Here is a 17,761-nt window from a genome sequence, read left to right as displayed (position 1 = left end):
AATCGGTACTAATGACAAATTGGGAATAACTCTTTTACAGAATCATACTACGTAACTATCTTCCTCATAGTAGATCCCAAAAGCACACTAAAATATTTAATAAGATAAGCGACTCTTGTCCAGATCAAGATGATACAAGTAAATCTTTGCTTAATTTTTTTTTATTATTTACTTATATAGATATACAGATATGTACTTTATTAGGTACACCAATTTCAAATTTTTGGTCTTAGATCTAGTTAAACTTGGTGAAATAATGGGCGGTCTTATCGCTAAAAGCGATCCCTTCCAGACCACCTTAGGATGGATTATGGACGATATTCATATGCTAAACAATAAATTAAACTCAGTTATTTTGGAGTCGCTGGTCTTTACTAACTTGTAGCACACAATAAGTGAGCACTGATTACTTGTACAGATTTCAATCAGAGCCCGAACAATGTTGATTGTGTCGCTGAATGAGGGCGCTCGATTGAGCCGCTTCTCTATTTTACGACCGTTTCATTTTCATTGAATTCATTTTCGTTATCTTTTTCATTGAAGATTTTTTTAAGGACATAAGGGCTTTTTAAAGTGTACATCTTCTATTAATATTTGAAGAATTTTGATTCGGAAGAATATCGATTTCAATAAAACTAATTCAAAAAATTTTTATCACTGACATTGAAGAATAATGATTATACTTTTATATGAAGCAAGAAATAACCAAATCTCCTGTAGTTTTATAGTAAGTATTAGTAGCTAAGAAGCTCAATGTATGAATTAATTTTAAGTTCCAATTTTTCTAATAAAAGTTATTATTATTTCTCGTGGACTACGTATAATAATGCTTTCTCCTGCTTGGGAATCTTATACCAAAGAACCATTTAACATAAAATATAATTTAAGTAAATTACCCTAATCTTTATTCATAACCGCTGAATGAAAACCAGTAGCACCAGCGTAACTGGTTCAAAAACCATTGAAATGATTTATGATGTGTCAACATTTTACTGGTAACATAGGGTGAAGCATATTCTTTATTGAATCTAGTTTTAATTGTAAATAGATGGAGAAGAAGTAATGAGAACTGCTTAGTAATCTCACTATTATTACAATGGTGAAAGTTTGTGAGGAAGTATGTGTGTATCTTTGTTACTTCATCACGGGCAAACGGCTCAACGGATTTTGACGAAACCTGTCACTACTTACTTAGCAGTAATCACAGTACAGCTTAAAAATTAGAATAAGATAACCCTTCTTAGATCTAAAGCTATGTCACCCGGGGATAGCATAGCTTTCCAACAGTAAAAATGTGACCAAAGTAAAAAAATCCTCTATATAATATATTAGTATGGATAATAACTGCCACAAGAAAAGTAACGCAAATTACATTCTGCACTTACTAACACTCTAAACTTAACTAAAATCTTGTTAGAATCACTCCCTTGGCTTACAATGAGCAACAAACCTTTGCCATTTAGAACTAGTTTAGGAATAACATTAAGCCGCGTACGCACGTACGAACAAATTTGTTGCGTTACATATATATGCAACAACTTGGTTCGCACGTGCGTACCACTATCGAACATCGAACACTCTGTTCGTCAAACATGTTCGCGGCGATCCTTGTAGTGTGTTCTGTATGGACGGTGTTCGAAGCGCTTTAATAACTTCACAATCGACCACTTACAATGGCTACTAAGATAGTGTTCACGACTGTTGTTCGCGAACTCGACTCGAACTATGTTTGCGTTCGTGTTCGAATATGCCGTCCATACGTACGAACCAAATGTTCGGGTCTGGTGTTTGTGTTCGCTATGTTCGTGTTCGTACGTGCGTACGCGCCTTTAGGTCCATTAGATGTACGAACATTAGCTTCTAAATTAATGTTAGCTGAACAACCTTGTTTGCATAACGTACTTGAGTAATGTAATAATGTGCTAAGGTTGGTTTGTGTTGCGGGATAGTTCGAAAGAGTTACCGCGGCCCTGGTACATAAAGGGCTCCAGAAGGAACATGGTGGGTTTTAGTCAGTTAGTGTCTGATACTCCCTCACATACACCCACAGATTTTACAACAAAAAAGGTAGGTTGGTGGTCCTTATAAAACCGAAGGACTACAAAAAAGACGCACCTAATTAAAAAGTAACCTTAGAAAAATGTAAGATCGAAACTTGGTAATTAACAATGCGATTTTACAAGACTTCAGAATAATCTTTGCCTTTTTTATTGGCTGATCAAGGCAGATTGCTTGATCTAACTTACAAATTCTTCTTATAATTTTTTATTGTTTCGTGGCATGTCTAAACTTAAAGATTTTTATGTTATTAACTTTCCATTAGCTGTCGAGACAAACCCTTTATACCTTGGTAGGACTCAAAATCTTTATTTGCTTACAAATACGTGAACGTACACTAAGGATTATCTCATTCTGACTCCGTCTGTATCAACACACGTTGGTACAACTTCATTACAATAGCAATCTTGTGTAGTTGCAAATTGCGTACGTACCTTTGACAATAGTCAACTGTCTGCCATGTGACAAGCAATTGATAACGATAAACTAATATTATCTAGGTCCTGTAGAATATTGGTCTAGGTTCTTCTCGTTATAAATATCTAGGTTTATAAAAGTATGTCTTGGTAAATGGGTTGAGGAGGTCAGATAGGCAGTCGCTTCTTGTAGAGCATTGGTACGCAGCTGAATCCGGGAAACCGACACTGGGAAAAAGGCTCGGAGGATGATAAAAGTATGTCTTGATGTTGATAGTTCGACTCAAAGCTTGGTTAATAATGGTTACTCTAGCACCATACATACATACATATGTTGAGTTGCAAGGAAATAGTGGATGGATTGTGTGAAAGACTGATTTTGTTTGATAGGGGATTGTGTGTTATGTGATAGCATCAAACAGAGAAGAAGAAGTAGTAGTTATATACAAAGAAGAAGGCATTATGGGACTCCAAATAAAAATTGGGGCAAGAGGAGGAGATAATAATATTAAATTATGAGTTTCGAGTTAAGTAATATCCTTGATCCTAAACAGTACAGAATTTAATGATAAAGCAATAACAGAATTACAGACTCAACTTCAAAAGGCAGAAGATTTGTTTGATTGTTTGCTCTCTTCATTACAAAAGCAACCTCCAAAATTAACAATTTAACTCTGAAAACGTTTGCTATATTCTCTAATCACCTACTAGAGTAAGCCTAGATACACAAATAAACTCTGTAACAAGCGGTTTAGTTTTGAAACAAACAGACCGACATTTTGATGAGTTTGTTTTCGACGAAATTGCTTTTAGCCGCGAACATACGTCGGTGCTGCGTGCGGTTGTCCGTACGAATGTTGCCAATTTATACTCGTATTTTGCGAAAAAGTATTTTGTTTCGATTTCATTTTCCTTCTGTGAAGCATGGCTTTGTTTCTGTGCAGTTTGCTTTTTATATACTGTTATGAAAGATATTATTAAGTTGGTTATTGCTGCAGGAATTAGTTATAAAGACTTTTGAAGTTTATTCCATTTCGTAAATCATATGATGCTTAGAGATGCGAAAGTTTGGATGTGTGGATTGACGCATGTTTGTTACTCTTTTAATCAAAACTACATAATGGTTTTAAATAAAACTTGACATAAATAATGTCTATAACACATAGGGTACTTTTGACCAGGTGTGCGAACTAGTTCTCTTAGCACGGTCATCAAACCGCGGGAACAGCTAAAACTATAAATTTCTCAAATAAATAAATTTATAACGAAGTCTTCTCTTTTCCAGGTCGAGTAAACGGTGACGTAATGACCCAAGCCCACGAGCCACTAAACATAATGGACGGTACAAACGCTGACTACTCCACAAAGACCAAGAGGGGGGTCTACCTCTCCAAATGCCTGGCCTTCATAATCCTTGTGATTTTCGCGCTAGCCCTGGTGACAGCCTCTTTATTGGTCTACAACTACGCAGCATGCCCTAAAGTCGACCAATTGGCAAACGTTACGAAGTACGAGCTCTGCCATTGTGACCAATCAAAGCTCTTAGTCTTACCACTGACAACAGAAAGCAGTAGATCAGTCATACCTCTAGAGACAACAACACATTCTTCAGTGACAAACATCACGAATCTCTGGCTACCAAAACACGTGAAGCCAGAAAGATACTTCTTGAACATAACGCCTTATATCTTCGAAGGGAATTTCACTTTTGATGGAGAAGTCACAATATATCTGACTATTGTTGAAGAAACAAAAGAATTAACGTTCCATGGTGTTGAATTAAAGATACATGAAATAAGGATCCATGAAATAGATGACGATCACTTGATATACATTGTTAGACATTTGGAAGATGTTCCTAGGAATTTTCATATTTTGACATTGGGTTCTAGTTTATTGGTTGGGAAACAGTATGTTATGTCCGTCAGATATACTGGATTGTTGAACGATAACCTACATGGATTCTACAGAAGTTCATATGAAGAGAAAGGAGTTAAAAAGTAAGTGGGAATCAATTGTTTTTTTTCGTACAGCAGCCAAAAGTAGATGTAGGTATGTGTGGTCAGATAGGCAGTCGCTCCTAGTAAAACACTGGTACTCAGCTAAATCGGGTTACACTGGAAGCCGACCTGACGAAATTAGTTGGGAAAAGGCTCGGGGGTGATGAGATGATGATAAAAGTACATAATATTGTATCTCCGAACAAGTTTTTAATATTGATAAAGATGAAACAATTTACTCGTAGAAATACTCATGTTAACATTTTTCGCTCCACATTTGCACACAGGTGGGACGTCCGAAGCATATAAATTATTATGATTATTGAGATACAAGGTAACCACGTAATATATATTTATTGGAATTGGCAAAATGCCTGGCAACGGATACTTTTTTATATTTATATTTAATGTCCCTTCCAGTAGATTGGATCATGAAAGGAATTTGTAATATAGTTAGGCCTAGTTGAGCAATACTTGGGGAAGTTTCGCGTAGCAACAAGTTGAATAAACTGGCATAGGATTAACGAACTTATTTTCGCGAAAGTATCTGAATATTTCGTTATTAGATATCAAACAAAGACTATAAAGCGTTTGGCCCAAATGAAAAAAAAATAAAATAATTGTAGCCTTAATTTCTGTTGTTCCCTTTGCATCTAGATGGGCTACATTTTATGTGCAGTACCTATGTGGCTGCAACACAGTGGCTGACAACATTGCAAGCAATAGCAAACATACAGCAACACATGCCTTCGCCATAGATTGCTCGGACATCAGCATCCGTAAAATATTTTTGAAATGACTGGAAAATTGCAAACGTTTAGACGCGCCCTAATAAGTATCTGTTAGGTGGAAATGTATTGAATACTAGCTGACCCGGCGAACTTCGTACCGCCTTTTCCTTATTTGCTCACTGTTTAGACCTACCCTGGACTACGACAAACATTTAAAAACCAAAATCAGCTCAATCGGCCCAGCCGTTCTCGCGTTTTGATCAGACTAACGAACAACAATTCATTTTTATTTATATAGATTTGCTTGATCATCCTTATTATAAACGTTTGCAAGAAAAGAAACAAGCATTTTAAAGTGCCATGATTAAGTTAAATACTATTATGCTTCGTAACGTCTCGTTTTAATAACCAGTTATTACAATCTAGGACAAACTGTCAAGTTCAATAGTATCTGAGTACACTGTCGTGCATAAATATGTATGAACTGGCACTGGCATTATTGAGTAATATGGAATAAGCACTATAATTTTCTAAAATCTTCTTAAATAAAATGTAATCACTGGATGCTCTTAAATACATTTTATTGTAAGGGTCACAGTCTGCCTATGTAAAAACCTGTGAAGATTGTTCAATAAAACATGTACCTATTGTTGAAGAGACTTTATTCGGAAACCATATTACTTCGATAACTAGTAGGTATTTATTGGAAAAAAAGATCTGTAACTCTATAGGATTTAAAAGTACACCAATAATTCCCCTACTATTTTATTTTATGAATACACATATAAAAAATATGCTCTAAAATCATAACTACAAAATAACAGGCGAGCGAGTCACGTAACTCGACACATCTTGCTTCGGCCCATGAATAAACGCGTCGCATTGAATACGAACGACAGATTATAAGCTATAAAATAATTCTTTAATATTCTCCGTCATACAATGGAGCTTCTAATTGCTTTCCTCGAGTATTGTTAGCGAAATTTGAATGCCATGGCCATTGGTTTTATGTTGCGGAATTGATTGGACATTTCGTCTGGTGACTGTATCTGAATTTTGGGTGTATTTACGGTTGATTGGAGATTTTGTACCGCTGGAGTTTAATGTGGTGTATTTGATAAGCTTTTGTGGGTAAATTAATGATGATACTAGTGATTTGAATAGATGTCATTGTAACTAACTACTTCAGTGAATTAGGAAAAAGTCTTCATATTCTCTTTCTATGTATACCTTCTTAAAAATATATTCAGGTGTTTATGATATGGTATAAAAACGTACGTAGCTAAATTGATATGGTAGTATTATCCCTTTTTCGATAGGGATTATTTATGCTCTAAGGAGACCCGACGATTTTTTAATACAGTAGGATAGAGGGTAACGGAAAAAAATGGGAATAAATAAATAAATATAGGTAGATGATTAGCGGCTTGTAACTGACTTCTAAGTACAGATATCTACGTGCCGTCATTAACAGCACGAATCTCAGTGTGTAATTGGAATCGAATTAATTTTCCAGATGGATAGCAGTCACCCAGTTCCAGGCTATGGATGCCCGCCGTGCGTTCCCGTGCTGGGACGAACCAGCTCTCAAAGCAAAGTTCACCATCAGCATCGCACGACCAAACAACATGACATCTCTCTCTAACATGAACATCGTTAGACAGAGTCCGCAGTAAGTCTTGATGTTCAACTTCAGTGACTTCAAGGAGTGATAGATGAGACTCTTGAAACTTAAGTACTTGAGTACTTGCAGAATTTTTATTAAGTCTGATGAAAGAAGCTGTAACTGAACACTGCTGAGATATTTTCAAAAGAAAATCTTTATTGCAGTGCTCTTTGAAATATAATCCGTTGCATTAAACGTCTTAGATTGTGCAACGCGTAATAGAATTAACAATACCTCTGCTGTTTATCTCATTAGCTGCAAGCTTTTACGAGCACAAAGTCATTAGAATATTACTTTATTATCCTAATAACTGAGTCTAATTGGCATTTTCACAGTGAAATACTCCCGGACTACACATGGGACCACTATGCAGAATCATTACCAATGTCTACGTACTTAGTAGCATTCACGGTAACCGACTTCAAGAATATGACGAACAATAAGTTCTCGGTCTGGGCTAGAAGTGAAGCGGTCCAATCAGCTGCTTTTGCTTTGGAAATTGGACCAAAGATACTGAAGTATTTAGAAGAGTATTACAAGATAAAGTTTCCCTTGCCGAAGATAGATATGATTGCTTTGCCGGATTTTAAGAATGGCGCTATGGAGAATTGGGGATTGCTCACTTTTAGGTAAGATTTTGATTGGATTTTTGTTATTTTTCTGATGTTCAAAGAGTTTGAAGGATTGATATGGGAGCTGTTTTAGTGTAGTGCAACTATGCAGTTTGTCTGCTGAAGGATATTTTTAATTGGCAAAACTACTGAACGGCGGTAAAAAGATCTCAGTATTTTCTACTTCTAAATTGTGTTAAAGAAAAGCAAGACAGGTTATTGAAAAATGAACTAGCTTTAGCAAGATAAACCCAAGATACTATTGATACATTTAATACCAAAAACAAAAATGAACACAGACGAGATCCTCATAAAAGTAATGAAACCGTAGCGACCGGTAAATAAAATCAGCTCCGTTAAATCTGACGCAGGGGTGAGCCTTGATGGATGAATGAGTCGTAACACTTCATTATCGGCTGGGGACCGACTATCTATCATCCCTTTGATTTGGGGTGAGGGTTGGGCGTTCACACATATTGTTCGATCCCAGATATTGGGACAAAACGGTCCTGTTGAGTGGTCGAATTTGTTTCCTATTTTTGCTCAAATGATGCGTAATTTTTGTTGTAGTTTCTTGATGGATTAGGATTGAACTTCATTTTGAATTACATGGTGTAGTGTCATTATGGTTTCTTGTTGAATGCTTTCAATTTATTTCTAACAATCCTTATTAAATTGTAATGTACTGGCATTAAATGCCTAATGTTGCTGTGCTCTAACAGGGTCCACAAATGTATGTAGCGTTATGTAAGCCTATTGTAACACCTTGACAAACTTGTGGAACGCAAATAAATCATATGAATAATAAATATTTTTTCTTATTACAGCGTGTGTTCAAATGCAGATGTATATGTGTCTACGTTGTAATATAATCTTAGAATCAAGAATGCCTCTCTGTCTTCCCTTCATCAATAAATGTGAAAAATTTCATGCTACAATCATCCATTCCCTTCTGCAAAAACCACCATCATCTTACATTACTCCAAATCTTAATCTCAATATTACAGGGAAATTTCAATGCTATACGAAGAAGGTGTATCAGCCAGCACCGATAGGGTCCACGTGGCTACTGTAGTAGCTCACGAAATTGCTCATCAATGGTTCGGCAATCTGGTGACTCCGATCTGGTGGAGAGATCTCTGGCTCAATGAGGGCTTTGCTACTTATGTTGAATATGTTGCTGTTAATGCTGTGAGTATTCTGAATTTCTGCGGTACTTTCATACTGTAACACAAACGATAATATTTTTTATAGAAATAATCCTTCAATGTTGACTGTTTCTATGTATTTTTGGGTATAATTATACTTGTGTTATTAAGATGAAAAATAAAATTTTGGTACATGCTCTTCTAATAAAACAAACAAGATTGTGAATTGAATTCAAACAAGACTCGGACGATAATAGTTAGATTAAAAAAATAGATGAAAAAAAATGCCCTGTAACTTATATTTTTTTGGTAACGCATACTTAAGTCACTCCACTTAATCTTCGATTCTAGGTCGAAAAATCATGGAATATAACCGAGCTATGTGTTCTGGACATAGTACACAACGTGTTCCAACTAGACGCCCTCAACTCCTCGCATCAGCTGTCTGTTGAAGTCAGCGCCTCTGAGGAAGCTGATGCTATATTCGATAAGATTTCGTATGGAAAAGGTAAAGAAATAATGTTTTAGGACATAAAGTATAGGTGTCCAAACGACGATTTGTTTAAACTTAGACAAAAATAATTGCGTAAAAGGGAGTTTCTTCCGCACATTTTAGATAGCCATACTTCAACATCGATAAAAAATCTGTGATCATGTTTTATTTGCAATTTCTAAGCACTGAGAATCTTCAACATCTGTCAAAAATCGGTGATCATTCTTTCTTAAACACTGAGGATTACGCAGACATAACACAACCTAAAACATTTTTGATTTGTCAAATTAAAAAGCAAATTAAACAAAAAAACCTTGTCTTCCAGGATCAGCCCTACTCCGTATGCTGAACCACGTCCTCAAAAGCGACGTCTTCAACGCCGGCGTGACCAACTACCTGAACTCCAAGATGTACGGCAATGCTGAACAGCGTGACCTCTGGAGTGCCCTCACCAGTGCAGCCAGGAAGACTGGAGACTTTGACGCTGATGTCGCAGTAGTCATGGACTCTTGGACCCTGCAGACTGGCTTCCCAGTCCTGATTGTCACGAGGAATTATGAGAATGGGACTTTGTATTTTACACAGGTTTGTTATTTTCGGAAATGGAGACAGTCCTTTTAAAAGCTGTTCTGATATGGTATAAAGTGAAATCAATAATGTGGTCGTTTTACAAATTGCAATACAATTGGGGATAACTAGCGACACCAAGCGTTAAAATCCGTAACCATTAAAAAGATAGTTTAATTTTTTATACTCAACGACCACTAGCTGGCGTTACTATGAACAAATTAAAAAAAATACACGTTTTACGATTATTCGTAGTCACGCGACATAGCTATAAAATAAACAATTAAATTACGATTGCACTCCAATTTATCGCAAAAATAATGATAAATGATAATCAATCAATATTCATAAACGGCTTTCATGATTGAGATATCGTAAACGCTGATATTTTTCAGACAAAATTATCGGATTAGGGACATTGATATTATTTTATCGCGGTATGGGTCATTAGGAAATAATCTTCGATTTGATTTATTAATTCTTCATAGAATTAAAATGTTGTATAATTTTCTAATGCCATTGAATAATATAAATTGCGTAAAACACAAAAGTAAACTATATCTTTAGTTTTCTCCTACGATCCCAATTGTGATTGGAGTCGGATAGGATTTTGACACATTAAAAAGGAAAATAAATTGGGCTACATTTTATTGTAATGTAGAAAGTGTGTCTACAGGAAAATACCTAATAATTATTATTATCATCTTAGCGATATCAAAATGTAGTTAAAATTCACGTGACCGGTTTTCACATATTATTTACAAGGTATTTTATCTTATCCCAACTAATACCTATGAGCGCGTGACAATGCATTCGTTAATAGTTCTAATATGATTAGGGAAATATCTTAATTACCTCTCAAATATTCTGCCAGTCACGCTAGATATATTGCAAGACGTAGTCTGAAAGATAAAGTTATATTTCATAACGTTATGCAGACTAATGGAACCTTGTGATGTTAAGAAACTATGCATATTTTTCGCGAAGGTATGTTTAAGCTGAATTTTAAAATATCTACAAAAAGCTAAGGGATAGAGGAGTATAGTATTTGTTATAAGATGGCAGAGAAAGGGATATACCTAATACTACTATGATGGTTGATACAGATTACCTAACAGCTAAAACCATTAGCGGACCAAATAAAAAATCCAACGCTAAGGAAGTTTTGCCACAATAATCTTTCTATGTAGCTTCCTATTCCTGTAAATCTAGGTTAAAAATGAACCAGAAATCTTGAGAAATAAAAATACTTTTGTTACAGGAACGGTTCGTATTAATCAACGACACATTTGGAGCGCAAAAATCTCCAATATGGTGGATACCGGTGTCATACACGACAGCTTCTGAGAAAGACTTTGAAACCACCCAACCCAAGCTATGGCTGAAGGGAGAGAAGTCTCTGACCGTCACCAATATTACTATGAAGCCGGATGACTGGTTCATTGCAAATGTTCAACAAACAGGTAAAGGTATTTTGAATTGTAAAACTATAAAAAAATATATTAAAAGATATATTTAAAAAAAGAAAAAAAGTGCAAATCTTAGAATCCAGTCTGCAATAAAAAAAAGTTAAAATTGGTTGAGAAACCAACATGAATACTGACGTAGCATGAAAGTGCTTGAACGTTCTATGTATATCGTTCTTAACTAAGATGAACTTAGATGTCTATCTTAAATGATAAAAGTGTTATTTCAAACTGCAGATATTTTGTTTTCATCCACAGGAATTGATACACAAGTAACAAAATTCCCAATCTATGTAACGATCATTATAAACCCCAACGATCTATCATTACAGGATTCTACCGTGTAAACTACGACCTTCAGAACTGGAAGCTTCTCATCAAAATCCTCAAAGATCCCACCCGTTTCCAAGAGATCCACATCATCAACCGTGCTCAGCTGGTAGATGATGCCATGAACCTCGCACTCACCGGTCGGTTGGACTACAGAACTGCTCTGGATGTGACCAGCTACCTCGCACATGAGAGGAGCTATGTGCCTTGGAAAGCGGGCTTGTCGGCGCTGGGGTATATTGACACGATGCTCTCGAAAGGTGCTCATTATTTGGAGTATGGGGTGAGTGACATAATTTGATATAAATATTTAAATATTGCGACAACTTCACACACTGTCGGTTAGCCTCATGGTAAACCATTTATTAGCTTGTGCCTAACACAACTGATGAACTATACATGTACTCGAATATATAAAATCCAGACCACAGCCAACACACATGCTCATCACACAAATGTTGACAGTACCGGAAATAGAACCCGGAACCGCGACCGGCAGTCATAGTGACCATTGCGCCAACAAGAATGTCATTGAGTGTTATTCCCTCTTAATTTACTTCTGAAGAATAGTCTGTGAATAAGAAGACAGTTAGTGATTTCTCCTTGAGTATTAATAGACATTATACAGCAATAAAATTGAGAAATCAATTACACCTTTTTGATTTTGCCAATAGATGTCGCTAGTAGTTTCAAATGTTTGAATTCCCTTCTTATGCCGTGTTCATTTACATTTTAAACTATGGATTATAATATACAATCATTAAATTTATTACGATTTATGAATGTATTGTGATGATGGTGATCATGGTCGTCATGGGCTACGTAATATTTCAGCTGAAGGCTTAATAAGATATTGATTTCTGACACTTACGCGAATATTAGACATTTAAATAAAACTACTTTTACGGATTGTATCGCGTTATATTAATATTATTTAATCCCGACGTTTCGGATCCTTTACAGCATCCATGGTCACGGGCAGACTAAGGTGTTGGTCGTCTTGATATATCTTAATAAGATTTACAGAGTTCGTTTCGTACTTACGGAAGACGAAAGTAGACTTTAATCTTTGGTTTCCCCCAGATTATAATCCACCTTAGTTCTACTGCGGTCATGAGGTCCAAAGTTTAACATCAGAACAATTTGTTACAATCTACTAACGTCATCAGGCTAGGCTCGGAACAATTTTATCAAAATCAGATTATTCCGAGTGATAGGTACAAGAAAAAACTGGTTAACTATGCCTACATGTTCAATAAAGATTATGGGAAATATTATTGGAGATAATATCATTGTTAAGATAACCTAGATAATCTTGTAGGATTTATTACAATACTAGCTTCCGCCGGCGGTTTCATCCGTATGCTGTAGGTAAACTAGAGAGTAACTATTTCCCGCATAGGGATTTAAAGAGGCTACGCATAATAATAATTCAGAAATATTGAAGGCTTAAGCCGGGTATCCACTTAGGTTCGTCGTGGTTTGCGAACACTGTGTGCTCCGCGAACGTGAACGTGTACAGTGTACAACCGATTCCAGAGCGCTCCGGCGTGCTCCGATCGTGCTCCAGTCGCGCTCCGCGATCACGACGTATCCATTATGTTCGGTTTGCGGAGCGGGCGCGTTCGCGAACCACGGAGAATCTAAGTGGATACCCGGCTTAAGACGTGTATTAGGTGAACTTCTGGTTCTATAAAATCATTTCAGTACATTCGGGGAAAAATGCCGAATTATATTTAAAATACATACGTTCTTACAAACTTTCCCGTTTATAATATTAGAAGGATGACTTGAAAATTCAGGGTTATTACTTAATAGCATTAACTATCTGCAAATTTGCAAGCGTTTGGATATTGCCCATATAAATTATCTACAATCATCAAAGTTATTCGGTATCTCGCCGTACCTATATATTTTGGATCTCTTAGCATATCACGTGGGTTAGCAGCGGTGAGGGAGTGTCAGACTCTTACTGACTAAAAACCGCCGTGTTCCGTCGTAGGCCTTTTAAGTACCAGGGCGGTAACACTTTCGAACAATCCCGCAGCCCCGGCTAGGTAGATAGATCTTTATAAATGAGGAAGGCGTTTTAGTTACCTACTTAACTATATAAAAGGAAGGTTTTGGTCTAGGTCAATCTATGATTTCCTGAACGATAGCGATAACCAATGTAGGTACATATTTTGTTTGGCCCTTGGTATTTACCTGTTTACAATGCTAATACGTACTTAATCTAATTTACGTATTAGATCCTACATAGATCATTATCACTGTAGATAGATAAGGAGAACACATACCTAATAATCATATGTAATTCAGAGATAAAAATGCTTAAATTTTTTGTTACTAAGTCACGTTGAATTTATCTAATTTTGAAGTAAATAATAAGGAATTATAGTAAATAAAAGTATTTACGCTAAGACATTTAAAATGTTGTTTACTCTTTTTACTTTTATTGTTTTTTTTATTACTTATTACCATGCAATGCAAAAGTTAAACGCCGATGCGATAAAAATGGAATTTACAATTTTATCGTTAATATTATCGCATTTTTTTGTTTTTCAAAATTATCGCGTAGGTATGGAGAAATTTACCTAGGTAGGTTTAGCAAATCAAAGTGCAGTTTATTATCTAGATTAATTATTGTTAGGGTCAATCCCCACTGAAAGAGCAGCGGCCGGCAGCGGCCGGCAGCGGCCGTAAATGCAAGGGATTGAGCGCGAGCGCGGCGGGCTCTTACATTGTCCGTGCTCTTACGGCCGCTGCCGCCGCACTAGTAGGGCTGCCATCTCGAATTTCGCCAAACCCGAACAAACATTAAAAAAACCCGGACATTTTGCGTAAATCGCATGTTTTTCCCGGACGAAGCTGAAAAAAAAACTAAACCAGAACAATACCCAGTTTTTAATCCATTTACTATTGCCATGTGCTGCCGTGCTTCCTTACATGAAAATGTCCGGGTTTTCCCCGGACTCTTCTTGAAACGGCACCCGGACGGCCGGGCGGTCTCCAAACTAGGACAAATCCGGAGAAACCCTGGTGGATGTCAGCCTTACACTCTAGGGATTTTCCCGCGGTCTTACCCGCGTCTCGTTGGAACAATATATCCAGAAAAGGGCAATAGCCCTAGCGGGATAAAATATAGCCTATGTTACACGTGAAGAATATAGCTTTCCAGTGAAATAATTTTTCATATCTGCCCATGGTTTCGGTCGCCAAACAAACAAAAAATGATTCTTTTTTATTATATTCAAAGTCAAATCATTTATTTCGTTTAGGCCTTTACAAGCACTTATGAACGTCAAAATTATAACTAAGTTTGATTCTAGTTGCCCATTCCAAAAGTAGCTTCCTATGGAGAAGAACGGGCAAGAAACTCCATGGTTACTCTTTTTAAAAAATAATATGGTATTACATTACAGTTTGTATGTATTGATACATGCAGTAACAGCATGCGAAGATCATGTGGATGTATTAGTATAGAATAGATATTTTTTGTATCTATCAGCATTTGCGATGGATGAGTTGAAGAATTATTAAAATGCGTGATCGTACCGATAATTGCTGTCAAACTGATTACTATCGAACGATAAAGTGTCCTGGTTTGTTAATCAATACACAAAATCAGATAATATATCTAACTAAATTCTTTAGCATTAACTCACGTTTTGTTTCTAATAAAAAAGTAAAATATCGTATAAGTTGTACTAAAAGTACTTAATGAACTCACCTAGTACCTATTTATTTAAATTTACATTTATACCTAACTATTTACTAACCTTTTTTAAAGAAACGATTCCATTCACTTTTTGTTTAAGTTCAATGAATAGGTTTGGGTGTAAGAACGTTTATTATAATCAATTACTAGCTGATCCAGCAAACTTCGTATCGTTAACTTTTTCTGTACCTCTACGAACATTTTAAAACCAAAATAAGCCAAATCGATCCAGCATTCTCGAGTTTTAGTCAGACTAACGAACAGCAATTCATTTTTAAATATAAGATTATTTATGTGATTGTCTTCATAAGTCTATTTTTCTGAAAATCAAAACCATTTTATATTCCTCTGCAAAGACTTTAGCCGGAATCTTAAATTCTAGTTTCAATTTATCGCTCAATAGATGTCGCTAGTAGTGTCATAAATGTAAAAACTAAATACATGACTTTGCAATTAAATAATTTCAGGATAAGTTTTTAATCGGTTCTGATAAAAAATAAAAATAATAATGAGTCAGACATTGAATGCGGAATATCGAAATGAATCATGTCAGTCTTAAGATCAAGAAGATGTGACCAATTAAGAGCATTTTTTATTTGTGTACTTAAAAAATATAGGTAACACTAGACCTGCCCAAGTAATGTTGCTTTGTCGTAGGTACAAAAGCCGCAAAAGTGTAAAACATGTATTTCAGAAAAAACATTTCTTTTGTTAAGTAATCACATAATCATCATACGTAAACTACCAAATTTGAAAAGGGAGTTTACCACAATCGAATACTTACCGATTACTATCTTCTGATTAAATAAATCGAATTAAAAAAACCCTAGTAGTAACTATGCAACGCTTTCTCAGAAGTCCAAAAACAAGCTAACTATAGCCCTTATTTCCAGCACTACGTCCTCCGACTTCTAAACGATGCAGTCAAGGAAGTTGGATGGAAGGTGTCTCCGAACGAGAGTGTCATCACATCACAGTACCGAGTGGACCTACTGGCTTCGGCCTGTCACTTCGAACACCCTGACTGCTTGGAGAATGCCGTCAGGATGTATACTAATTGGATGCTTTCGCCGAATCCTGATGCGCATAATGAGTGAGTAGACTTTAGAAGAAGATTTTCAGAATTCGTTTGAGGAATAGGGTAGAATAGGCTTTATGGTATGGAAATAAGGCTTCAGTAATGATAACCAAACCATAACCAGCCGTGTACTATAATAGCCGCCGATTGATAAAATTGCCAATTTGTGGTATGGTTTGGTGATAGTTGAAGTTACTGCAACCCACCTTTATCTTGTTACATACTTGACGAGTAAACTCTGATACATTTTTTAAATTTTAAAGCCTATGACAAAAATATCCCGATCCTGGATAGGATTCTAATGTGACCACCTTTTAGTGCCAACAAAGTTGCTTGGAAAAGAATGCTTATAGCTGATTGTAACAAAACCTCATATCTTCCAGGATCCACGTAGACCTTCGCGGCATAGTCTACTGTGTTGGAGTGCGAGCAGGAGGCGTCAGAGAGTGGACATTCGCGTGGGAGAGGTTCAGAGTGGCAACAGCGCCTTCGGAGCGGCATCGTCTTCTGTCAGTGCTCGGATGTACTAGATCACCTTCTTTGTTGCATAGGTAGGTCTATAGATATGAGAATGATGTCTTTAATGATTGTAATGGGGGACCTTGGGTTGGGTTAACCTTCAATAAAAAAAGTAATGATGTCCTACAAGCCGATTATCGGCAACGGCGGCTGTGTCTCATGTGAGGAGATTAGCCAACTGCGCAGGACATATTATAGAGCACAAGCATTTGCGCAGACACAGGGCACTCACTATTCCTTCACTCTCATAGCCCGATGAGACGGCAATTCGACACGACCGGAGAGCGGCAATTCGACACGACCGGAGAGAGATCAGGAGCAAGACATAACTAAAATTGTTTATACGGATTCCATACAATTGAAGAGAAAAGAGTGATTTAAGGTTATCAAAGTCTGAAATTCTTCAGAATATCAAGTAATACATCTTCTGATCTTCCAGGTATCTAGAAATGTCACTGCGCAATGACAGCGGCATCAGAAAGCAGGACATTGTACGCGTATTCTCGGCAGTCGCGGGCACAGCAATAGGACAGCCTATTGCCTTCAACTACATCAGGGCTAACTGGCAGAGGCTACGATCATTGTAAGTACTGCGTTTATAAAAAGACTACATTTTGCTGTCACTTAAATGTCAAATAACACATTTTGAGCCATGTTTTAGACAGCTTTGTCGAGAGGCGTTGCTTTTTTGTAAAAACGATATTATTTGTGTGATTTGAAATAGCGAATTACAAAAACGCAAAATTCATTTTCCCGAATTGTACTAACTGGTTGACTTGACATCAAGTCTATAAACAAGAAACTTTCCTGCTTTGCCTTGCTTAGGTGGTGGGTTTGTTCAAACTATTTAGTTAGATTCAGTCGCAAAGGGATACGACCCTTATGAATGGTATATCTGTGAATCCTTATTTTTATTCGACATTTTCGAAACGGCTGAACGGATAGCATGTAAAGAGGCAG

The 17,761-nt window shown here is 36.5% G+C and overlaps 1 protein-coding gene across 1 annotated transcript in view; it reads left to right on the top strand.

Moving 5' to 3' along the window:
• The window catches only part of LOC110378007 (aminopeptidase N), a 37,365-nt gene that overhangs the window by 15,704 nt on the left and 3,900 nt on the right, over positions 1-17,761 (top strand). Inside the window, exons 2-12 of the mRNA XM_021337075.3 lie at positions 3,760-4,474; positions 6,722-6,877; positions 7,207-7,500; positions 8,490-8,673; positions 8,982-9,138; positions 9,449-9,708; positions 10,952-11,153; positions 11,489-11,769; positions 16,098-16,297; positions 16,666-16,833; positions 17,241-17,384. Coding sequence (XP_021192750.3) covers positions 3,760-4,474; positions 6,722-6,877; positions 7,207-7,500; positions 8,490-8,673; positions 8,982-9,138; positions 9,449-9,708; positions 10,952-11,153; positions 11,489-11,769; positions 16,098-16,297; positions 16,666-16,833; positions 17,241-17,384 — 2,761 coding nt within the window. The remainder of the gene's footprint in view (positions 1-3,759; positions 4,475-6,721; positions 6,878-7,206; positions 7,501-8,489; positions 8,674-8,981; positions 9,139-9,448; positions 9,709-10,951; positions 11,154-11,488; positions 11,770-16,097; positions 16,298-16,665; positions 16,834-17,240; positions 17,385-17,761) is intronic.

Source organism: Helicoverpa armigera, chromosome 12, assembly GCF_030705265.1.
Source record: "Helicoverpa armigera isolate CAAS_96S chromosome 12, ASM3070526v1, whole genome shotgun sequence".
NCBI classification, from domain to species: domain Eukaryota; kingdom Metazoa; phylum Arthropoda; class Insecta; order Lepidoptera; family Noctuidae; genus Helicoverpa; species Helicoverpa armigera.
The sequence above is the reverse complement of the archived record's forward strand: the minus strand, read 5'-3'. Positions and strand labels throughout refer to the sequence as shown.